Genomic DNA, 25,601 nt, shown 5'->3' with positions numbered 1-25,601 from the left:
AATGCATGCATCCTACACGCACATGCACACACGTGTGCGTGCATGCGCGCACACACACACACACACACTGATTCTAGTCATAACAGGTACCGCTATAGTTGTTTTTTCTATTTGGGGTTCTTTGTTTTGTTTTTTGCTTTTTAAGATGTACGTAGTAGTAAAGGCCAGTCTTGGAGGGAATTTAGCGAATAGTAAAATAAAATAAAGTTCTAGATTAGTGGTTCTCAGTCTCATTTGTCTTGGCATCTTGAAAATTTAGCTGACATGCATGATATGAACAGTGTTAAAGTAATAACAGTTATATTTTTCAATTTCAGGTTTGCTCAGACACGTTTCCATCTGAATTAATCTATTGAGTTGAGCTACAGTGGGAGTGATGCTAAAAAGGAGGAAGACAGAAAGCATATTAAGAGACAGGCACTGTAGTGTGGAGAATGTCTTAACATAGTTACGGAGGGCATACTGAGTAAGTATGCCTCAGGCAGTCTAAAGCTCCAGTTACCTATGAATCCCTCTTGTAATTTCTTATGAGCTAAGTAGGTAAACCTCCTGTGACCCCTCTTTGAGAAATATGACCATAGACAAAAGCGTTAGCATCAGACTATTTTTGATTGTTCGTTTATTCGTTGAGGTGAAACACGCTCTGATTTACTTGAGTATGTAACAGACCATGTAATCCTTCACGGCGTAATGTAGTGTTTAAGCTCAGTAAATGTTAGTTGAATGAATAAACAGTATATATCTTTAAGATGATTGTGACATTCTAGACAAAGCAGTGATTTCCAACTCTGGTTGAGACCTCCCTCTCTCTCTGCATGTGTTATCACAGAAGCAAACTGTGAAGTGTTTAAAAGGAAATTTATGAGGAAAATAGATAGGTGTTTTGTCCTTGAAAAGGATTTTGAATTAGGCATTCACATCTACAAAATGTGGCCATCACTCACTATTTCAGAGTGTTGTAAAAGCAGGGTTGAGAAATCACAGAACTTTAAATAGCATGAATAAAATTTATAAGCATCATGTTTTTGATGGAGAGTAGAAATGCATTCAGTTTGCATAGTTCTGTACTAGCTGTTCCTATAATCACAAAATAAAAAATTTAAAACCAAGAAGACATCAATTAAAAATTATTCATAGCTTAAGACGACACTTAACATTAAACTCTCCTTCTAGGTCATTGTGGGCATTTTGACTAACTGTGCTTGACTGTGTTTAATGGAAGTTTTACAGGGATGCTAAGCATTGAATGGCAACCAGACTACTTACTTAGTAGATTACCAAATTAGAGTCGGTATGTCTTAGTAATATCTAAAATTGGATCATTGTAGTTTATGAATTAAAAAAAAAAAAAAAAAACCCCATTGCCATTGAGTCAGTTCGGACTCAGCGACCTTATAGGTCAGAGTAGAACTGCCCCATAGGGTTACCAAGGCTGTAAATCTTTATGGAAGCAGACTGCCACGTCTTTCTTCTGGGCTGGTGTGTTTGAACCGCTGACCTGGCAGCTGAGTGCTTTAACCACTGTGCCACCAAGCTTGTATTAGTTTATGAAAACCAAGCTTAATTGACCTTTTTAATAATTCACTTAGTAGTACTAGTAAATACACTTTGGCCACCATAAAAAAAAAAAAAGTGGAAACTTTTGAGTCATTTGTCTATTAGAACCAAAGAAAGGTCTTGCATTTGGGGATTCCCTTTCAGCTTGTAGGTTCTTGAGGTCTACCAGAGGAGCCTTGAAGAATAGTCACTTGCCACCATGGCAGAGAATAAAATACTGTAGGAATCGAGTGTTAATATTCTTGTTATTGGTGAAAACTTTTCTACTAGAAGTCATTAGTAAATGTATTTTAAGAGGTGATCTTTTAAATTTGGGACCACAGTGGGAGTTCCTCAAGACCAGGAATGTGGCATATTCCTTTTGTATCTTGGGGGTCAGTTGATACAGTAACTGGTACAAATAAATGATTGTGTGAGATGAATCCCAGCAAAACCCTGACCAAGGCATTTTAAGTCCTCGGGAACAAAGCTCTTTGAAACCAAGTCTACCTGGGTGTGGAAGAAGTAAAAATTAAAAGTCTTAGTCATCAGATGGGGTAGGTGTTGACTGGGCCATAGCTACACGAGACCTCCAGATCACTGAATAGGAATGTATCTGAAGAGAAGGACAAGGAATCCCCAGGAATGAGAGGGAAGGAATGTAGTGGGGAGAGAAACCTTGTCCTCCAATATGTCTGTAGGTCTCCTGCATGATTTCATTTTTTGTAGCATTTCTTACGGAGTATGGACTCTTCTTCATTATTAGAGGTATAGCCTAGTTAGTTCATCTCTGAAGATAATGTACCAGTTAATCTGTGCAAGAAAAAAAATGGCTTAATCTTGTAATAATTAAATAGATTGAGCGTATATATAGTTCAAGGCCAGTGATAATATGTGCAGTCTGACCAATTCAATAAAACCAACAGTAAAGAATCATATCAACTAACCTTCAAAGGGCAGCTCGAGAAGACAAAGGAAAGTATTATAATGACATGCACAAAGACCTGGAGTTAGAAAACCAAAAGGAAAGAACATGCTTGGCATTTCTCAAGATGAAAGAACATGCAGTATCGAAGGATTCTATGAGCAAGATCCTGAACAAAGCCTGAAGCATCAAGGGAAGATGGAAGGAGCATCAAGGGAAGATGGAAGGAGTACACAGTCACTTTACCAAAAAGAATTAGTTGATGTTCAACCATTTCAGGAGGTGTAGTATATGATCGAAAACCAGTGGTATTGAAGGAAGAAGTCCAAGCTTCACCGAAGGCATCGGCAAAAAATAAGGCTGCAGGTATTGATGGAATACCAGTTGAGATGTTTCAGCAATCAGATGCAGTGCTGGAGGCGTTTACTCGTCTATGCCAAGAAATTTGGAAGACAGGCCAACTAACTGGAAGAGATCCATATTTGTGTCCATTCCAAAGAAAGGTGAGCCAACAGAATGTGGAAATTATTTAACAATATCATTAATATCACATGCAAGTAATGTTTTACTGAACATAATTCAAAAATAGTTGCAGCAGTACATGGACAGGGAACTGCCAGAAATTCAGGCTGGATTCGGAAAAGGATTTGGAATGAGCAATATCATTGCTGACATCAGATGGATCCTGGCTAAAAGCAGAGTGTTTTACTGACTATGCAAAGGCATTCGACTGTGTGGATCATAACAAATTATGGGTAACACTTCAAAGAATGGGAATTCAAGAACACTTAATTGTGCTTATATGGAACCTGTACATAGACCAAGAGGCAGCCATTCAAACAGAAAAAGGATACGGCATGGTATTAAGTCAGGAAATGTGTCCATCATGGTTGTATCCTTTCACCGTACTTATTTAGTCTGTATGCTGAGCAAATAATTCCAGAAGCTGGACTATATGAAGAAGAATGTGGCATCGGGATTGGTGGAAGACTCATTAACAACCTGCGTTATGCAAATGACACAACCTTCCTTGCTGAAAGCGGAGAGGACTTGAAACACTTACTGATGAATATTAAAGATTACAGCCTTCAGTATGGATTACACCTCAACATAAAGAAAATAAAAATCCTCACAACTGGACCAATGAGCAACATCATGACAAACGGAGAAAAGATTGGGGGTGTCAAGGATTTCATTTTACTTGGAGCCACCGTCAATGCCCGTGAAAGCAGCAATCAAGAAATCAAAGATGTATTGCATTGGGCAAATCTGCTGCAAAAGACCTCTTTAAAGTGTTGAAAAGCAAAGATGTCACCTTGAGGACTAAGGTGTGCCTGGCTCAAACCGTGGTATTTTCAGTCACCTCATATGCATGCTAAAGCTGGAAGTGAATAAGGAAAACTGAAAAAGAATTGATGGTTTTGAATTACGGTGTTGGCGAAGAATATTGAATATAACAGGACTGCCAAAAGAATGAACAAATCTGTCTTGGAAGAAGTACAGCCAGAATGCTCCTTAGAAGTGAGGATGGCAGTAGTTCATCTCATGTACTTTGGACATGTTACCAGGAGGGACCAGTCCCTGGAGAAGGACATCATGCTTGGTAAAGTAGAGGGTCAGTGAAAAAGAGGAAGACCCTGAATGAGATGGATTGACACAGTGGCTGCAATGATGAGCTCAAACATATCAACAATCATGAGGATGGTACAGGACCAGGCAGCATTTCGTTCGGTTGTACACAGGGCTAGTATGAGTCGGGACTGACTCAACAGCACCTAACAGTAACGGTAACAGTAATATATGCTATAAAAAAAAAAAAAAAAAATACGACCAATTAAATAAAACCAGCAGTAAAGAATCATAACAGCTAACGTTGTTGACCAGTATTTCTTTTTCATTTGTTTGGTCTTAGGGGTTTGACCCACCACATCAAAGTGATACAAGGACTATTTACATAGCCAACAGGTTTCCTCAGAATGGCCTTTACACACCTCAGAAGTTTGTAGATAACAGGATCATTTCCTCTAAGGTAAGCGTTAACATTTTTGCTACTAAAACCGTAAATATATGCCATTTTATTTTAAAAGGTAATTTATTGTATGTATTCTAATATGCATTTTTATCCTTAAAAATTAAAGGAAGTGGTGTTTGATAGATTTATCTTAACCAAAATTGTGAACTGTAAAATAGAAGTAATTGCCATTTGCTGATATCCGGTACCCAGCATGCCAAAAATTCATTATTTGCACTTAAACTGAAGAACTAACACTGTGTGCCAGATACTATGTTCGGTACTTACATCATTTAATCCTTACAGCAGTCCAGGAAAAAAAAAAAAGGTGTCATTAAATCCATTTTACAAAGCACTGTCATACCTGTTTCTTCAGTTGAAGTGCTGAGAAATTAACTTAACCCACAGTCACACAGCAGTAAGTGGCTAGGTTGGAGTTTGAACTCAGTTCTTCCTGATTTCAAAGCCCATACTCTTCCAACATTATCACTCCTCTATAAGCATTTTGTGGTACCAAAGTACTGCCTCAATCTTACATATTCTTCCATGTTTCACTTCTTCTATGGCATTTTTAAGATGTTATGATTTGTTTCAAAACTAAAGATTACAGAGCAGCACCGTTCAATAAACTTTTCTCTCAAGATAGAAATGTTTTCTGCACTGTCCAGTAGGATAACCATTAGCCACATAGGGCTACTGAGCCCTTGAAGTGTGGCTAGTGTGACTGAGGAACTGAATTTTTAATCTTATTCTTATTTTACTCTAAATGTCAGTGGGCAGTGTGACTAGTGGCTACCTTACTGGACGGTGTAGTTATAGAGAATGTATGAGACCAAAGGTAAAGTTCTCCTTAGGTCATAGCTCTTGCTTGGACTGGCAGTTGGTTAACAGTGGAGCTCTTAACCACTGGGCCACCAGGGCTCCAAAAAAAAAAAAGAGTGAAAATCTTTGTGACCTCAGGCTGGGCAAAGATTTCTCAGATAAGACACAAAAAGGGTGAGCAAGCCAGCAAAAGAAAAAAAAAAAAAGATCAGCTACTCCATAAAAAAAATTTTTTTTTAATTTGCCCTTCAAAAGATACTGTTAAGAAAAAAAAAGGTAAGTCTCCAGGCTTTAATAAGCATTTTTGTTTTGCTCCTTCTCTCCCTTCCAGAACAACTAAAATGTTCACTGTAATCCTGATCTTACCTTTCCTAAGGATGTTGTCTTAGGCCAGTGATTTCTTTGCCCTGTCTCTCCTTTTTTTTCTGCCTTCATATGGTTTACGTACACGCCATATCCATCGGTGTCTCTCTTTATGGACAGTGGTTCTAAAGCAAAAGGCTAGAAGAGGAAATAAACAGAATCGAGGACTACGGGGGAGTTCTAGATTAGTGACACAGTTCTTAGTGAATTATGCAAGAAACGAAAAGTCCTTGAAAATTTTAAGGTTTTCTTTTCTTTTTTTAACTAGGGGCATAATTTACGTATAATAAAATTCACCAACTTCAAGTGTACAATTTAATGAGTTGACAAATGTATAACATTGTGTGACCACCACCATAATCAAGATGTAGAACAAATCCATCACTGCAAAGACTACTCTCATGCCGTTTGCAGCCGGCCCCCCTTCTCCTTGCCCCAGGCACAGCACCCACTGATCCACCTTCTGTAACTGGTCTTGTCTTTTCCGAGTTCTCATGTAACAGGAATTATTATACAGTAGAAGTCTTTTGTGTGTGACTTCTTTTACTTTATCGTTTTAAGATTCATCCTTGTCGGAAGTATCAGTATCGCCAGTTCATTCCTTTGTATTGATGGTTATTGTATGGCTTTACCACAGTGTGTTTATCTGTCCACCAGTTGAGGGACGTTAGTGTTGCTTGTAGTTTTTTGCTATTATGAGTAAAGCAGCTGTAAACATTCACAGCTGTTTGTGTGGACATCTTTCTTTCTCTTGGATAAAAACCAAGGAGTGGGATTACTGAGTTACATGGTAAGTGTTTCATTAACTTGTTAAGAAACAGCCAAGCTGCTCTCCCAGGCAGGGGTACCATTTTACCTTTCTACCAGCAGCGTCCTGGGCAGCACTTGGTTTTGTCAGTCTTTTTCATCTTAGCTTCCTGGTGGGTAGAGTAGTTGTGTCTTGCTGTGGGTTTAGTTTTAACTTTCCTGATGATTAATGCTTTTAAGTATCTCTTCATTTGTCATTCATGTATCTTCTCCACTGAAGTATTTGTTCAAATGTTTTACCATTTTGTTAATTGAGTGATTTGTCTTTTTCTTGAGGTGTCAATGTCCTTTACTATATTCCGGATAATTCCTCTTAGTAGATACACGTTTTGCAAGTATTTATTTCTGCCCGGAGACTTACCTTTTTTTTTTTCTTAACAGTATCTTTTGAAGGGCAATTTTTTTTTTTAGTTTTATGGAGTAGATCCTTTTTTTTTCTTTTGGTGGCTCGCTCACCCTTTTTGTTTCCTATCTAGAAATCTTTGCCTAGCCTGAGGTCACAAAGATTTTCATTCCCTTTTTTTTTTTTTTTTTTTGGAGCCCTGGTGGCCCAGTGGTTAAGAGCTCGGCTGCTAACCAAAAGGTCAGCAGTTCGAATCCACCAGCCGCTCCCTGGAAACCCTGTGGGGCAGTTCTACACTGTCCTGTCGGGTCACTGTGAGTCAGAATTGACTTGACGGTAACAGTTTTTTTTTAAGAAGTTTTATCATTTTAACCCTTATATGTAGGACTGTGATTCATGTTAATTTTTGTTTATGGTGTGAGGTTTGGGTCTAGATTCATTTTTTTGCGTGTGGCCATCTACGTTGTCTAGCACCACTTCTTGAGAAGACTATCCTTTCCCCATTTAATTACTTTGGCACCTGTGTTGGAAATGAATTGACCAGATATGTATGGATCTATTTTTGGACATTGTATTCTTCAGATCCATTGATTTATGTGTCTTGTTGGTATGCCAGCTTTTTTGATTACTGTAATTAGTCTAAATCCTCCCCTTTTTTTCTTTTTTTTCAAAATTGTATTTCATATCTAGGCCCTCTGCATTTAGTATATATTTCAGAATCTGTTTATCAATTTTTACATCAAAAACCTGCTGGGATTTTAATTGGTATTTCGTAGATTCTCTATGTCAATTTGGGAAGAATTAACATTCTAACAATAGTGAATCTTTCCATCCATAACATGGTGTCTCTTTCCATTCGTTTGAGTCCACTTTACTTTCTCTCAGCAGTGTTTTGTAGTTTTCAGTGTACAGTCTTGTACACACACACATTGTTAAATTCCTAAGATTTTCTTAATTTTTGATGCTGTTGTAAATGGTCTTGTTAAAATATAAGTTCTATTTTATAGGATATTTCTAGTAGAAATACAATTGCTCTTTTTGTATTGACCTTGAATCCTGAGTTCTTGCTAAGCTCACTTATTAGTTCTAATAGCTTTTTTGTAGATTCCTTAGGATTTTTGCATACACAGACATGTTATCTACACACCTAGTTTTACTTCTTTTTCAGCCTCCAAACTGTTTATTTCTTTTTCTTGGCTTAGTGCCCTGGCTAGAATCTTAAGTAAATGTTGAACAGGACTGGTGAGAGTGGCCATCCTTGCCTTGTTCCCAGCCTTGCGGAAAGCATTTTGTCTTTCATAGTATGATGGTAGCTGTAAATGCTTTTTATTGAGTTAGAGAAGTTCCTTTCTTTTTCTGATTTGTTTAACATTTTTATCAGAAATGAATGTGGAATTTTGTCAGATGCTTTTTTCTGTTCCAATTGAAATGATGTTTTTACTCTTTTAGTCTGTTAATATGATTAATTACTTTCATTGATTTTTTTTTTTACAATGTTAAACCAACCTTTCGTTCTTGGAATAAACTTCCCTGGATCATGATGTACTGTCATGTTTATATACTGCCGGATTTGTTTGGCTAATATTTTGTTAAGGACTTTTGTGCCTGTGTTCAGGAGAGATATTAGTCTCTAGTTTTCTTATAATGTCCTTGTCTTGTTTTTATACCAAAGCAATGCCAGCCTCATAAAATCATTTGGGAAGTGTTCCCTCTTCTATTTTCTGGAAGAGTTTGTGTAGACTTGGCATTATTTCTTCCTTAAATGTTTGGTGGAATTCACTAACGAAGCCAGCTAAGCCTGGAATTTTCTTTATGGAAGTTTTTAACTACAAATGGCACTTCCTTTCCTATATAACGGATTAAGCTTCTTTTTTCTGGAGTGGCTATTTTTTCTTTGGTACTTTGTGCTTCGCAGGGAATTTTTCCATCTAAGTTGTTGAATTTATTGGCATAAAGGTTTTTACGAAATCTTGTTATCCTTATACAGTCTAGACTCTTTAGTGATCTCCCACTTTCATTCCTTATATTGATAATTATGTGTTCTCTCTCGTTCCTGATTAGTCTGGCTAGCGATATATCAATATTACTGATCTCTTCAACAAACCAGCTTTTGGTTTCATTAATTCCCTATTGTTTTGCTGTTTTCTATTTTTGTTCTTATTGTTATTTCCTTTTATGCTACTTACTTTGAGCTTAGTTTGCTCTTCTTTATATAGTTTTTTAGGTGGAGGCTTAAATCATTGATTGAAGACATTTTATTTTTTCTAATATGAGCATTTAAAGCTGTAAATTTTCCCCTAAGCACAGCTGTTCATCTGCATCCCCTAAATTTTGCTATGTCATGTTTTTGTTATCACTCAGAATGTTTTGTTTTAAATTTATTTTGTTGTTGAGAATATGCACGGCCAAACATACACCAATTCAGCAGTTTCTACATGTACAATTCAGTGACATGGATTACCTTCTTCAAGTTGTGCAACTATTCTCATCCTCCTTTTCTGAGTTGTTTTTCCCCTGTTAACAGACTGCCCCCTAAGGCTCCTAGCTAGTCGTCCAAGGTGCTGTTGTTGCCTTGATCCCATAGAGATAGTTCTTAAAAGAGCATAATGCTCAAGGCAGACAGAAAAAAAAATTTTTTTTTTAATAAATCTATATACCCAGTATATAGATTTAAATAAATAAATCTATATAGGTTTTCTCATTTCCCTTGCGGTTTCCTCTTCGACCCACGGGCTGTTTTGCTGTAAGTTGTTTAATTATCAGATATTTGAGGCTTTTAGAGATGTTTTAGTTTTACTGATTTTCAATTTAATTTCATTTTGGCCAGGGGACATACTTTTGCTTTAAAGCATATTGGTGAAAATTTCACATGCATTAAGAGCATGTATTCTTTAGTCTGTAGTATAGTGTTCTATAAATGTCAGCTATTTTGCAGCGGTTAATGATGTCGTTCAGATCTCTCATATTCTTCCTGGTTGTGTTTTTTGTTCCACGTATTTCCGAGTGAACTTTGTTAAAATCTCCAATTCTAATTGTGGATTTGCCTGTTTCTCCTTTCAGGTTTGTAAACATTCTCATTTATTTTGAGCACTGTTATTAAACATATGTACGTGTATGTGTATGTTATGATTCCTGGCGCATTGTACCTTTTATCATTTTGAAATGTCATTCTTTGTCTCTTGTATTTCTCCTTAGTTTAAAAGTCTTTTTTAATATCATACTGGTGTAGCCATTTCTGTTTTCCTGTGGTTACCGTTTGCATGGTGTATTTTTTCCAGTCTTTTGCTTTCACTGTACTTGTATTTTTGTTTTTAGTAGACAGTATATCATTGATGCTTGCTTTTTTAATACAACCTGACCATTCCTGCCTTTGTATGAATTTTTAGGTTAGTTATATTTAATGTAATTATTGATGTAATTAAGTCAGCTGTCTGTTGTCTCTTTTGTTGGTGTCCCACTGTTCCTCCCTTCCTGCCTTCTTTTCCGCTACTCAAAATTTTTTGGTATCCCATTTTAATTTCTGTTAGCTTTTAGCTCTGTCTTGCATTATTCTTTAGTGGTTGCTCTAGGGATTATAATTTGCATTCTAAACTTCTGTCAATCTCCTTGCAGTTGATACTGAATTACTTCAGATGAAATACAGGAACGTTACTGTGGTACATTTCCATGTAGCCCCCCAAGCACAGTGGTATCATTGTCACATGTATCATACCTGTATTTGTTATATATCCATCAGGACAGTATTATAGTATTTGCTTTTATGTCTTTTAAAGATACTAAGAGAAAAAAGAAGGTGTATATAGTATTCTGTATGTATTCACATCCCTTCTCATAGATCCATGTTAGAGCCCTTCTGTTTTTCCCAGTGTACATTTTCCCAGCAAAAATGTAAGATACCCGGGGCCAGGGATGTCATTGCAGTCACTGTTCTACCTCTGGCATCTACGCTACTACTTGACACGTGGTTGGAGCTATTGCAAGCTAACCTCGAAAACTGTATTTTAATAAATTAAGTAAAATATCATTGAATGAACTGATCGACAGTCTCAGCAAAGAAATACAAACTATTTTAAAAGTGGAAATTCTAGAGTCAAAGAATACAAATATTGAGATAAAAAATACCATAATTGCCAATAAATAGTAAAAGAAAGAAAAAAGAGGGTAGAACAGAAGTCCTGGGATTCTAGAAACCAGATGAATTGTTTCTGTAATATCAAGAGTTCCATGACATTTGTCTAAAGATTTAATGAATCTGATTTTACTTTTGTTGTTATTATAGCTGTATAATATGTATTTACATATTAATTTGTTGATCTCTTCCCTTTTTTTTTTTAGTATACTGTGTGGAATTTTGTTCCAAAAAATTTATTTGAACAATTCCGAAGAGTGGCAAACTTTTATTTTCTTATTATATTTTTGGTTCAGGTAAGCTTTATCATTCAGTAGATTGTTAATCATTTGTAAACAGGGTCTCTAAAAATGTCTTAGAACAAGGGAAAATTATTTCTCAAAGTAGCTTAATACAAAAAGAGGGTTCCAGAAGGGCCAGCGGTAGGAGTGCCAGGTTTCTTTACTCGGGGTTTCTCAGAGTACTCGCTATGCAAGTGGTAAGTATGGCTCTCCTGAAGGTCTTCTGCAGAATTTCACATGGGTGTAATGTCTCACTGAGTACAGTGTCTACACCACATCTAGCTTTCTAAGAAGGTAGCCTAGGAATTTTTCAGGTGAGCTGTAATTTGTTTCATCATTCATGTGCTGTAGGGCTGAAAACCATAATTTAAGCCAAGAACGTGATCTCTTATCTTTCAGATACTCTGCTTCAGAATATATTTTAGCTTTTAACATATAGCACAGACTGTTTTTGGCACATTTCTGCCTATTGAACCATCTTTTTACAAAGTAATTTACTTTTGGCTTTTAATTATATTAGTTAATCCCCTTGAGTCTAGATTCTTTATTCAGGAGACCATTTTCTTACTGTGCCAATGTGTATCTATTATAAGCTGTGGTGGGTTTTTTTTTTGGTGGCTGGATGGAGCCAGGAATATTTGTAGCACTGACTACAGAATAAACTTGATGGCTTTTGTACAGTATTTGGAATTTGTCCTATAACCTTTATATCAAAATATCAAGAGAACAGCCTACAGAACTGAGTACAAGTCAAAATTTAAAAACTGGGTTGTAGTTTTCTTTTGAAGATGCTGCCCTTCCCTGATAACACTGCAGCGATGTCCGGACAGCTTTTTTGAGGGTACCACTGAATTGTTGTGTAATCTCTGAAATTTTCTCAAAAAAGGACCTGAGAAGAAAAAAAAAAAAAAAAACACTTACCAAGTGATTGCTTTAAAGCTCTAGGAAGCATTTACTTTTTAAAAAAATTTTCTTTATGAACAGAGAAGGCTCTTCTGATTTTCTGTCAGTAGAATGTCAGCGTGGTTTTCTCGAAGAAGTGAGGAATTTATACTAACCTCACCCACGTAACATGCATGCATGTGTGAAATCACTAGCTGAGATCAGGAAGTCAGCCTGTCTGTGGAATAGAACAAATTTAATTGGCTTATCCAGAGTAAAGGAATGTTAATAAATCATTAGAAGAATAGTCTAACTAGCCAAACGTAATTATTGCCAATATTTCTTTACTTCTCCGGCAATTTATGGAAACCTCGTTGTATGATTTAGTTCATAATTGCAACATAATTTTCCTAGCTGTACTCCTCTGGCTGTGCTGGGTATAACAGAATCTCCTACAGAAAAAACCATTTCCATCATCCCATTTGTAATCCTCCCTAGTGTTGAGTTCATTCTGAGTCCCAGGGTAAAGATTGCTTACAGACTTTTCAGCATTTATCTAGATGTACAAAGAAATGGGAAGTGAGATCTGAGCAGCTGTAGCTGGACCCCTAGGCAGTTACCCAAGAAGACCTCCAGTACCCTGTATGTTCAGAAAGCAGAGTGGCTGTGTCCACTCTAGCAATGTATTTAGGCTTGCCATGGATTTAGATATTCCACAACCCCACATAATAGCTAACAAAGTGATGTTGTCAACTGAACTATACTGATGCATAATCTCTCACTCCTAGTATGTTTTGCTGTGGGCCACAATATACATTAGTGTATTGTTCTTGAAATTCCCAGTGTTTATGAGATTTTAGATACTAATGGTGTGCTATATACAATATAAAAACATAATACTCTGTTTTCTTTCTCTCTTATATAGCTTATGATTGATACACCTACCAGCCCAATTACCAGCGGACTTCCATTATTCTTTGTGATAACAGTAACTGCCATAAAGCAGGTATGAAATGCTTTCTATTGTTGGTTTCCCCCATGCCATTCAGAAGTTGCTAAATATTTCCACTTTAAAGTAACATTTATTGTTGTGAAAATCATTTCCATAAGAAAGCAGCAAACCTATCAATATTACATATGGTAAAATTAAACTGAGTTAGCCACTTTGTATTTCAGGGACTGTGACCCATAGAATAATTACCATTGTTACAATATGCCATCCCTTGAACACCTAGGAAGCGTCCGAAAGCAAGCGTTATACACATGCAGACCAGCTTAGATATGAAATAGATATTTGTTGGAGTTTGGCAATATTTAAAGGAATGTATAGGAAATGGGACATGTAAAATTCTGCAGTAAAATCTCCTGGCGTGAACGTTCACAAATTAAAATTGTATAGTGTTTTCCTACTTTTTACAACTTTCTCTGGTGAAGTTGACTTTTATGTGAAGTAGTACCCTAGGGGAGATAGCTTCAACCAAATCTGAATTGGCATTAAAATTTAGGTATAAACAGGATTATTGGTTAAACATACCAAGTAAGAAATAAAGGCATTTCTAGAAATGTCATGTCTAGATAGCTACCACTTCTCAAAAGAATCTTGTAAGTTATACGAAGATGACCTCTTACCTGAGAAAGAGTTCATTGAATTTTCTTGTGTAAAAACGATAAACTTTCATTTTAAAAGATTTAGGGACAGGGTTTGAAATTGACAGGGAAATACAGTTGACGAACAATTTACAATTCTGAAATAAGGTATATTCATTGCTACGTACACGAGGGGGCTAAGAGGAGCCTAGAGATAACAATTATTTGTCTATCTAGTGTGTCAGAGAATATCATGCTACAACTCCGTTTGGTTTCCCTTTCTTCGCTCTTCTTTTGGAGTCTAGAATTTGTGTGTATAAGTCAGTAAGCATCCAAATCACACAACACAGTCATACATTTACCTGCTTTTGGAGATGTCGTTTATTTCATCAGAGTAACACACATTTGTCCTTTCACCGCTTTTCTATCTACTACTCCCTCTTAGTTGAACATCACCCAACTAAGTGGCTTAAAGTTCCATCTGGGTATTGATGATTCTCAAATTTAGGTGTATTCTGAAACTATTCCCTGAACTCTCCCGCTCAGAGTTCTCCCACTTCCACTCTTGCCGTCCTGCGGTTTCACACAGCAGCAAGATTGACCTCCTAACGAAACAAATCGGATGATACTACTTTCCCACTTGAAGCTCTTCAGAGACTTCCCATCACACTGACCAAAACCCGTCTTTTCTGTGATCAGTAAAAACATACAGAGTCTGGTCTAGTTCTGGTTTTTCCTTCTACAGTGAAACCTGTGAGAGCCAGAACTCAGCAGGACTGCCTCATTTTTCTAGGTAGCGCATGTTTTCCACCTTTGACAGGGTGCAGTCTCACCACTTTTCTATGGCTCTAGATTAGTGGAAAATACTTGAGTTCTCCTTCTCTGACAGGTTCCCACCTTACGCAGGTTCCAGCTTTTGGAGGTTTTACCGTACTTCATTTCCTGCCATTTTTCCCTTTGCCCCAGCCACACTGTTCTCCTTGTCCTCAGAAACAGGAAGTACACACCTCTCTCAGGGCCCAACGCTTGCTGTGCTCTCTTCCCAGAAAGTTCTTCCACCAGATAATTGCACAGCTCAATCCATCATTTCATTCAGGTCACTTAAACGTAGGCTTTTCCCGGCCGCCATGTCTTGCTCTCATTTCTTGCTCTGACCATTGTTTCTTACCGTTTTTCACTATTTGCTGTTCTATTGAATAATGCTTATTAGTTTATTTGTCTCTTCCGTTCGAGTGATAAGGTCTGTGAAGTCAGAGACTTTATTTACCAGTTTATTTCCGGGGACCAGAACAAGGCCTGGCACATAGTGGGCTTTCAGTAAATACTTGTTTAGTAGATGAATAAATGAACCCATTGAATATTTTTTAGGGCAATATAAAATGTTGTGATACTTCTTATCCCTATCTTCCAATATATGTTTGGCCAAATATGGGGGGTTTAAATGGAATTTGATTTTATTACCGGAGTTAAAAAAAAAAAAAGTGCTGGTGAATGTTGAGTATACGAATAATAGGAAACCCTGGTGGTGTAGTGGTTAAGTGCTACGGCTGCTAACCAGAAGTCGGCAGTTTGAATCCACCAGGTGCTCCTTGGAAACTATGGGGCAGTTCTACTGTGTCCTACAGGGTCACCATGTGTCGGAATCGACTCAACGGCAGTGGGTTTATACTAATAATAAAAACTGACAACTCATCTGCCTCCAAAATGGGCTAAAAAACACAGTCTAAAGGGAGGGAGCAGAAGATTGTGCCTCAAACCTGTGCTCATATGGTTATTGCAGTGGAGCACTAAATTTCATTGTGAGCTTCTTGGCAATTCCAGGACTCAGAGTTTTCTCTTTTGCATCAGCCATTCCTAAGTTTTACTTGTTTCCTAAACAAAGAACTTCCATGCATTGCTCCTATTGTATGTATCCATTGCTATAAATAAACAGAACAAACTTTGGAAACATTGTACAAATGAAAATTGTCATGTTCCAACCTTGCTTCCTCCCGTTTTCGTTTACCTCTGCCCTGCACTTTTATCCAAATAGGAGAGGCTCTGTTATCAGTTATATACACTTTACTATGAGTGAGGTTGTCAGGCTCTTGTTTGTTTTTCTCCTTTCCCAACCATATTTTGCATATTAGGTCTTCTTTCTAGTTGTGTAATGCAGGATGTAACATCTTGCTAAATAAGAGAGTCTTTGACATTTATGAGCTTCACATCTGTGACGAAGGGAAGGTAAGACCAAATAAAAAATAAATTATAGTTTAATAAATTGTAGTGGTAAGATCCAGTGAGCTGTAGATGTTCAGAGAAGGGGTGAAATAATCAAGGAAGGCTTCATGAGGCAATATTATTAGAGCTGTGTCTGAATATGGCTAAAGGGATAATAGATGAAGAAGGGGAGGTGGAAGCAATATGGGGCAAAGGTCTAAATGCAGGAAATGGCAAGGCTTGTTTTGGGGAATGACAAGGCTAACTGATGCTGACTAACGTACAGGGAAGTAGTGAGAGTTCGTACTAGAAATGTAAACTGGTATTAAATTGAAGAGGCTGAAAGAGTCTTGGCTCAGTAAGCATTGGGCTTTAAGCAGGATAGTGAATAAAAACAATGTTTTGGGAAGACCAATCTGGCAGTAATATGTAGGATGAATTTGAAGGAATTTGTGAACTTCCGGAAAAAAAACGATAATATTTGTATTATTGCTCTGCCACTAATGTCTTCTGGCTATTTAAAGGAAGCATGCTTTTTGACAATTTTAGAAAAAGTGTTTTGACTCTCAAATTTCTTTTTAGTTGACATAACGCAGCTTAAACAAGGCCAATATAAGTGTCTTAAGATGATTTCCAAAGAGTTTTCCCTTGAAAAGAACAGACCTTCAAAAAATACTTAATAATTTATGTCTTAAAAAATTATGTCTTACCATGTTTTAATATTTTAAAGAATAGATGCATATATTTTTTATAAAATGTAAACAGTACAAAACAGCCTACAGTGAAAGTCTGTCTTATTCTCCTAAACTCCAGTCTCCTCTTTGCCTTCACTGAGGGAGCCATGATTTGTGCATTAGTCCGGATGTCTATACTGATTATTCACATAGACAAGCGTAGTGAAGGGCATAGAACACAACCCATTCTGTACCACCCTTATCACTTAATGACATCTCTTGGGTATCATTTCATGGCCTGTACTTGTGGTGCGTCTCCAAGGCCTTAAATTTTCTTTAAAATAACACATGTAGAATAACTTCACTCCTTAACATTTAACACGAAACGCTTATATTTTCTCCCTTTTTAATGACGATCCATATAGCCTACCATATTTTTTGAAGTACAAAATAAAATGAATTCTGTTGGTCTGTTGTTTAAAGAAGTAAAAGAGTTCAACCTGAGTTTCAAAGTCTGTTCCGTTTTCTATTTAAACCTGAAGTGATGCTCTGTGGATTTGCATTCTGTAATTAAGATACTGTTTGCACATGAAAAAAAATAAATAAGTAAATATTTTTTTTTCTTTTGCACATAGAAGCCATAGAACTTGGTGACTGAGTAGGTGTTAGGAGGAGACAGGAGTCTAGATTGATTCTCCAGAGTGTCTGGCATGAGCAGCTTGGCAATGTCACTCGCCAAGATGGAAAACACTGGAAAGGAAAGAGTTTTGGGGATAACATTATTAGTTTTGGATATGTTTAAAATATTTACAAGACATCAAAATGGAGATATTAAGAATGTTGTTTGGATATTCAGGTCTGGAGTCCAGAAAAGAGATATGGGCTGGAGGTATAAACTTTAGAATTAGCAGCATATTTGTGGTATTTGAAGACACAGGGCCAAAAAAATCTAGTGAGACTGAAGGGGGAGTAAAGGGCCCATAAAGGTGACCAAGAAGGAACGTCCAATAAAGAAATGGAGATGGAGTAAACTAGAGAGGGCACCCCTGGGTGGTGCAAATGGTTAACAAGCTTGGCTGCTAACTGAAAGATTGGAGGTTCAAGTCCACCCGGAGGTGCCTCAGGAGAAAGGCCTGGTGATCTACTTCCAAAAAATCAGCCATTGAAAACCCTATGGAGTGCAGTTCTACTCTTACAGACATGAGGTTGCCATGATCTGAATTGACTTGGTGGCAGCTGGAAGCTGGAAGTAGAGAGGTGTGATAAAAACCAGGAACATGTGTATCTTGGAAACCAAGAAAAGAAAGTGTTTCCAGTAGAAAGAATGTCACATACTTATGTGTATATGCACCAGAAGAGCCTGATATAATTCTGCTCAGTGAGATGTGAGTTTTTGTTTCTCACTTTATAAAAGCACCTTCAAATTGTACTGAAAAAGTCGTTTTTTATTCTTTGGATATTTACAGGGATATGAAGATTGGTTACGACATAACTCAGACAATGAAGTAAATGGAGCTCCTGTTTATGTTGTTCGAAGTGGTGGCCTTGTCAAAACTAGATCCAAAAACATTCGGGTATGCATCTGGTAAATAATGGAAATCAATTATACTTTGGCATGACAGCACATAATTCTCAACTGAATGTATTTTAGTTAAAAGCCTGCTTTCCTACGTTAAAATGTTGTGACAGGCCACTTGTTTAGAACCTGGTTAAAATAAAGCCTCACCTTTAAAAATTTCTATATTCACTTTTTCCAAACTTCTTCCTAGGTGGGTGATATTGTTCGCATAGCCAAAGATGAAATTTTCCCTGCAGATTTGGTGCTTCTGTCTTCAGATCGGCTTGATGGCTCATGTCACGTTACCACGGCTAGTTTGGATGGAGAAACGAACCTGAAGGTTTGTTCCCGTTTATGTCTGAGTGTCGCTCTTGGTGAACAAAACTTTGGGTTATAGCAATATTTTCCTTTCGTTAAGGTAATAAAATTGGGCCTGATAAAGGAGAAAATTTTTTTTAGTTAATTCTTTTTTAAAAAAGAATTAACATCATTTATATTTATTTCCAAGGTAGCCTTACATGGTTTAGTCAATACAAGTTTAAGAAAGATAGGTAGTTATTTTTAGGAAAAATCGTTTAATATTTTTGGTGCTTTTTAGATAAGGGATAAATTTAAATTGTCTCCATTTTCAGAGTACAATCAATGATGAAAATTCACATATTTTTCTATTAAAAATAATAAAATGCTTATGATAAACTTTGAGTAGAAGTTACTGTAGACACAAATTTAATATCCTTATATGCAAATGGCCTCTGTAGACTGGTAATCAAGGAGCTTCTCTTGCTTTTTGTTTATTTTACATCCTTTCTCTCCTCTGTTCTGTCTAGTGGGGTGTTCTCAAGTACAGTGTGCTGTGATTTTATCTGTAAACAAGTTACGTCTAAAATAGATATGTAGAGTCCGTTTTGGATCTTGAAATTGTGCAATTTAATCTCTCTTTTCTCTTCCCCAGACACATGTGGCAGTTCCAGAAACAGCAGTATTACAAACAGTTGCCAATTTGGACAGTCTCATAGCTGTTATAGAATGTCAGCAGCCAGAAGCAGACTTGTACAGGTATGGTGTGATATTCAGCATAAGCCAGAAAACCAGACCTGCTGCCGTCAAGTCGATTCCAACTCATAGCGACCCTATAGGACAGAGTAGAACTGCCCCATAGAGTTTCCAAGGAGCAGCTGGTGGATTCAAACCGCTGACCTGTGGTTAGCAGCCAGGCTCTTAACCACTGTGTCACTAGGGCTCTGATATTCAGCATAGTCACTTCATATTCAGTTTAAGTCCTATTTTCAGACCTCGTTTATAAAACCGTAAACCTATGCTGAAATCTGTAGCTAACTAAAGACCATTACAGGGGGAAAGGGGTTACAATTAACAGAAGAAGAAACTAAAGGCAGAATTCTAAGCAAAAGATACTAAAACAAAAAGCAGTTTTTGTATTCATTAGTACCTTCCCATTCACCTGCTATTTTGTTATGAACTAGCCTGCTCACTTTATAGCTATAACAGCAGTTATGGCACCAGTAAGATTATTTCTGTAGAAAAAAATTATCTAATTTTTTTTGGGGGGGGGGCAGTAAGCTGCTTGAAAGCAGGGGCTTTTGGCTTTGTGTTCACCTCTGTATTACATTAGCATATAAAACCAAAAGCTTGTTGCCATCGAGTCGATTCTGACTCATAGCGACCTTATAGGACAGAGTACAGCACCTGGTGGCTTTGAACTGCTGACTTTTTGGTTAGCAGCTGTAGCTGTCAACCACTGTGCCGCCAGGGTTCCACATTGGCATATACCCACTACCGCCATTGAGTCTGCTATTAAATTAGGTCCTTTATAATTTATATAGAAATTGTTTTTTAGTTTGTTAAGAGTTTTAGAGATTTTATTTCGAAAGAACCAGAGGAACTAACTCATTTTAACTTTAAATACTAAATAGAATGTAAGTCAGCTTTCCGTGATTCTGCCAGTTATTGTGGTCTATGAAATGGAAACAACTTTTTATTAAAGACTCGTTTTCACTCAGTGACTGGTGATAGAATAAAAATTACAACTACGTTGTCAAAGTCACCCTCAGCTTCTTGTCATATTACGTATCTTTCTCTCCTCATTGAAAGGCGGTCCTGGCTGGTGCAAACATTTAAAATGCTTGGCTGCTAACCCAAAGGTTGGAGATTCTAGTCCACCCAGAGATGCCTCAGAAAAAAGGCCTGGTGATCTCCTTCCTAAAAATCAGCCACTGAAACCCCTAGGGAGCACAGTTCTACTCTGACACACAGGGAGTCGCCATGAGTCAGAATCCACTCAACAGCAACTGGCTGGTTGAAAAGTTTCAAAATCCTATCATTAGTCACTGTTTGTTTGTTTTTTTTCCAAATACCTTACATGTTTTTTGAGTTTTCTCTGTTACATTCGTTCATCAAAGTCATTTGCAGCATAGGGTTTTCCAGTTAACTATAAAAAATTCGGAGGCATACACTTTTAAGAGCATTTAACTAGAAGATACATTAAGCTGTGCAGAATTAAATACTTTAAGATTTCTACGTTGTTACCGTTCCCTGGCCTCAGACAATGGGGAATTTTTTTAAACATTACTAAAATGATGCACCATTACGCATCAGATTAATGTGAAATTAAATTTGACTAATTCTTTGGTAGTTTTTAAATTATCTTGGAAAATGGGGAGAAAGTAAAAAAGAAAAATTTTTTACTCTTGGACATGAAAGGTACAGCCTCTTTATTTTCTCTTTTCCTCTTCCTTTCTTGAAGTATATGTTTTATTTTAAATGTAAATATAACCATTACAGACGTATTTCATAGTAGAAAAATGACACATAATTATACCACTACTTAAAATTTGTTGATTACTGTTATTCATTCATTCAGCAAATATTTGCTGAACACCTATGTGCTCATTATGATGTGAGGTAAATACGATAAGTAGTTTCTGTCTTGAGAAATTCATAGCTGTAAAGATAATATATATAGAATTACATTTTTACTGTATGTTATGTATAAGTGAAATACTGAACACATTTTAAATGCTCAAGTAGGAGAATGCTAACATAGATATATGGTTCAAATATAAGGGTGAAATAGATATTATAAATGATGTTTTCAAAGAATTCAATGGCACTTGAACATACAATGTTAAAATAAGATACAAAGCTATAGCTCTGATATGATCCCAATTATGTAAAAATGTGTGTGGTAGCAAGGTAAAAAAGAAAAAAAAAAAAGCTATGTTGTTGTTAGGTGCCGCGGAGTCGGTTCTGACCCATAGCGATGCTATGTATAACAGAATGAAACACTGCCCGGTCCTGCACCATCCTCACAATCATTGCTATGCTTGAGCCCATTGTTGGAGCCACTGTATCAATCCATCTTGCCATCCTTGCTTCTAAGGAGCATTCTGGTTGTACTTCTTCCAAGACAGATCTCTTCGTGCTTTTGGCAGTCCATGGTATAGCCACTATTCTTTACCCTATAGATAGCTATAGAGAGAAAGAAAACCTAGAAGAATATATATCAAAATGCTAGTAGTTGTTTCTTGGTGATAGGATTTCAGCAGCTTTTTCTTTTTTCTTGTCATATTTTCTAAAATTTCTTCTAAGAATATGGATTACTTTGGGATTAAAAAATACATTTACTGTATAGTATTCTTAATGATCATTTTTTATACCTGTAATGAAGCTAACCCGCCTCCAAGGGTAAAGGATCTATGGCCTGAAAACCAGAGGCTAATAAGGGACATTTGGAAGAGAATGCTTAGTATTTTTTTTGCCCAGTTAAGTGATTTACATGCAGCTCTGTCTGTAATTCAAAACCAGTCCATTTCAGCTCGCTAATGCCTAAGATATGGATGTTTATGTGTTCCATATCATTTTTGACAGTTTCCAATTTTCCTAGATTCATACTTCGTACATTCCAGGTTCTGATTATTAATGGATGTTTGCAGATGTTTCTTCTCATTTTGAGTCGTGCCACATCAGCAAATGAAGGTCCTGGAAGATTTACTCCATCCACATCATTAAGGTCGACTCTACTTTGAGGAGGCAGCTCTTCCCCAGTCATCTTTTGAGTGCCTTCCAACCTGGGGGGCTCATCTTCCAGCACTATATCAGACAATGTTCTGCTGCTATTCATAAGGTTTTCACTGGCTAATGCTTTTCAGAAGTAGACTGCCGGGTCCTTCTTCGTAGTCTGTGTTAGTCTGGAAGCTCAGCTGAAACCTGTCCTCCATGGGTGACTCTGCTGGTATCTGAGTACCGGTGGCATAGCTTCCATCATCACAGCAACACACAGGCCCCCACAATACAACAAACTGACGCATAAACATCGATATCCTAGGCATTAGTGAGCTGAAATGGACTGTTATTGGCCATTTTGAATCGGACAATCATATAGTCTACTATGCTGGGAATGACAGCTCAAAGAGGAATGGTGTTGCATTCATTGTCAAAAAGAACGTTTCAACATCTATCCTGAAGTACAACGCTGTCAGTGATAGGATAATATCCATACGCCTACAAGGAAGACCAGCTAATACGACTATTATTCAAATTTACACACCAACCACTAGGGCCAAAGATGAAGAAATAGGAGATTTTTATCAGCTGCTACAGTCTGAAATTGATCGAACATGCAATCAAGATGCATTGATAATTACTGGCGATTGGAATGGGAAAGTTAGAAACAAAGAAGGATCAGTAGTTGGAAAATATGGCCTTGGTGACAGAAACAATGCCGGAGATTAAATGATAGAATTTTGCAAGACTGACAACTTCTTCACTGCAAATACCTTCTTTCACCAACATAAACGGCAACTGTACACATGGACCTCGCCAGATGGAACACACAGAAATCAAATTGACTACATCTGTGGAAAGAGACGAGGGAAAAGCTCAATATCATCAGTCAGAACAAGGCCAGGGGCCGACAGTGGAACAGACCATCAATTGCTCATATGCAAGTTCAGGCTGAAACTGAAGAAAATCAGAGCAAGTCCACGAGAGCCTAAAAATGACCTTCAGTATATCCTACCTGAATTTAGAGACCATCTGAAGAATAGATTTGATGCATTGATCACTAGTGACCGCAGACCAGAGGAGTTGTGGAGTGACATCATCCATGAAGAAAGCAAGAGGTCACTGAAAAGACAGGAAAGAAAGAAAAGACCAAGATGGATGTCAGAAGAGACTCTGAAACTTGCTCTTGAGTGTCAGGCAGCTAAAGCAAAAGGAAGAATTGATGAAGTAAAAGAACTGAACAGAAGATTTCAAAGGGCCTCTCGAGAAGACAAAGTATTATAACGACATGTGCAAAGAGCTGGAGATGGAAAACCAAAAGGGAAGAACACGCTTGGCGTTTCTCAGGCTGAAAGAACTGAAGAAAAAATTCAAGCCTCGAGTTGCAATAGTGAAGGATTCCATGGAGGAAAATATTAAACGATGCAGGAAGCATCAAAAGAAGATGGAAGGAATACACAGAGTCACCATACCAAAAAGAATTAGTCGATATTCAGCCATTTCAAGAGGTGGCATATGATCAGGAACCGATGGTACTGAAGGAAGAAGTCCAAGCTGCTCTGAAGGCACTGGCGAAAAACAAGGCTCCAGGAATTGGTGGAATATCAATTGAGATGTTTCAACAAACAGATGCAGCACTGGAGGTGCTCACTTGTCTATGCCAAGAAATATGGAAGACAACTTCCTGGGCAACTGACTAGAAGAGATCCATATTTACACCTATTCCCAATAAAGGTGATCCAACCGAATGTGGAAATTATAGAACAATATCATTAATATCACACACAAGCAAAATTTTTCTGAAGATCATTCAAACGTGGCTGCAGCAGTATATCGACAGGGAACTGCCAGAAATTCAGGCCGGTTTCAGAAGAGGACGTGGAACCAGGGATATCATTGCTGATGTCATATGGATCCTGGCTGAAAGCAGAGAATACCAGAAGGGTGTTTACCTGTGTTTCATTGACTATGCAAAGGCATTCGACTGTGTGGATCATAACAAACTATGGATAATACTGCGAAGAATGGGAATTCCAGGACACTTAATTGTGCTCATGAGGAACCTTTACATAGATCAAGAGGCAGTTGTTCAGACAGAAAAAGGGGATGCTGATTGGTTTAAAGTCAGGAAAGGTGTGCATCAGGGTTGTATTCTTTCACCATACCTATTTAATGTGTATACTGAACAAATAATCCGAGAAGCTGGACTATATGAAGAAGAATGGGGCATCAGGATTGGAGGAAGACTCATTAAGAACCTGTGTTATGCGGATGACACAACCTTGCTTGCTGAAAGTGAAGAGGACTTGAAGCACTTAGTAATGAAGATCAAAGACCACAGCCTTCAGTATGGACTGCACCTCAATATAAAGAAAACAAAAATCCTCACAACTGGACCAATGAGCAACATCATGGTAAATGGAGAAAAGATTGAAGTTGTCAAGGATTTCATTTTCCTTGGATCCACAATCAACAGCCATGGAAGCAGCAGTCAAGAAATCAAAAGATGCATTACATTGGGCAAATCTGCTTCAAAGGACCTCTTCAAAGTGCTGAAGAGCAAAGATGTCACCCTGAAGACTAAGGTGCGCCTGACCCAAGCCATGGTATTTTCAATCACATATGCATGTGAAAGCTGGACAATGAATAAGAAAGACTGAAGAAGAGTTGACGCCTTTGAATTGTGCTGTTGGCAAAGAGTATTGAATATCCCATGGACTGCCAAAAGAAGGAACAAATCTGTCTCAGAAGAAGTGCGACCAGAATGCCCCTTAGGGGCAAGGATGGCAAGACTGCAACTTACATACTTTGGACATGTTGTCAGGAGGAATCAGTCCCTGTGAAGGACATCATGCTTGGCAGAGTACAGGGTCAGCGGAAAAGAGCAAGACCCTCAACGAGGTGGATTGACACAGTGGCTGCAACAATGAGCTCAAGCATAACCACGACTTCAAGGATGGCGCAGGACTGGGCAGTTTTTCATTCTGTTGTGCACAGCGTCACTATGAGTCTAAACCGATTCAATGGCACCTGACAACAACAACAACAACACTGTCTGTAATTTCCTTCAACTCAGAATTTACTTCTTACTAGAGTAGAAAGTAATTGTATACTTAAATTGCTGTGGAGCTTTTTTGGTGATGCAGTTGGAACTTAAAGACCAGGCTATGAAAATCTGTTGTTACAGGCCACTAACTCTAAATTTCAGGCTGCAAAAGTTTAAACAATGACTTTGGGTTAAGAAACCTTTGCAATTCACTGATAAGTTTCTTTCCTTATAATTCTGTACTCGGAAACCCTGGTGGCATAGTGGTTAAGTGTTATGGCTGCTAACCAAAAGGTCAGTAGTTCGAATCCGCCAGTCTCTCCTTGGAAACTCTATGGGGCAGTTCTACTCTGTCCTGTAGGGTCACTATGAGTCGAAATCAACTGGACGGCAGTGGGTTTTGGTTGGTTTGGGTATT

General features: G+C 37.6%; 1 protein-coding gene across 4 annotated transcripts in view; it reads left to right on the top strand.

Annotated features, from left to right (window-relative positions):
* Positions 1 to 25,601, top strand: part of ATP11B (ATPase phospholipid transporting 11B (putative)) — a 113,395-nt gene that overhangs the window by 21,219 nt on the left and 66,575 nt on the right. For 2 of the 4 annotated variants that reach the window (XM_064279602.1, XM_010592798.3), the window contains exons 2-7: positions 4,374 to 4,490; positions 11,143 to 11,232; positions 13,025 to 13,105; positions 18,026 to 18,133; positions 18,329 to 18,457; positions 19,070 to 19,173. In XM_064279602.1, the coding sequence (XP_064135672.1) occupies positions 4,374 to 4,490; positions 11,143 to 11,232; positions 13,025 to 13,105; positions 18,026 to 18,133; positions 18,329 to 18,457; positions 19,070 to 19,173 (629 nt within the window). Of the gene's footprint in view, positions 1 to 317; positions 467 to 4,373; positions 4,491 to 11,142; positions 11,233 to 13,024; positions 13,106 to 18,025; positions 18,134 to 18,328; positions 18,458 to 19,069; positions 19,174 to 25,601 lie in introns of those variants that run through there. The other 2 variants (XM_010592797.3, XM_010592800.3) reach the window with 2 other exon arrangements.

The sequence above is a fragment of the Loxodonta africana genome, chromosome 1, assembly GCF_030014295.1.
Source record: "Loxodonta africana isolate mLoxAfr1 chromosome 1, mLoxAfr1.hap2, whole genome shotgun sequence".
Lineage (NCBI taxonomy): Eukaryota > Metazoa > Chordata > Mammalia > Proboscidea > Elephantidae > Loxodonta > Loxodonta africana.
This window is presented reverse-complemented; position numbering and strand designations above follow the sequence as displayed.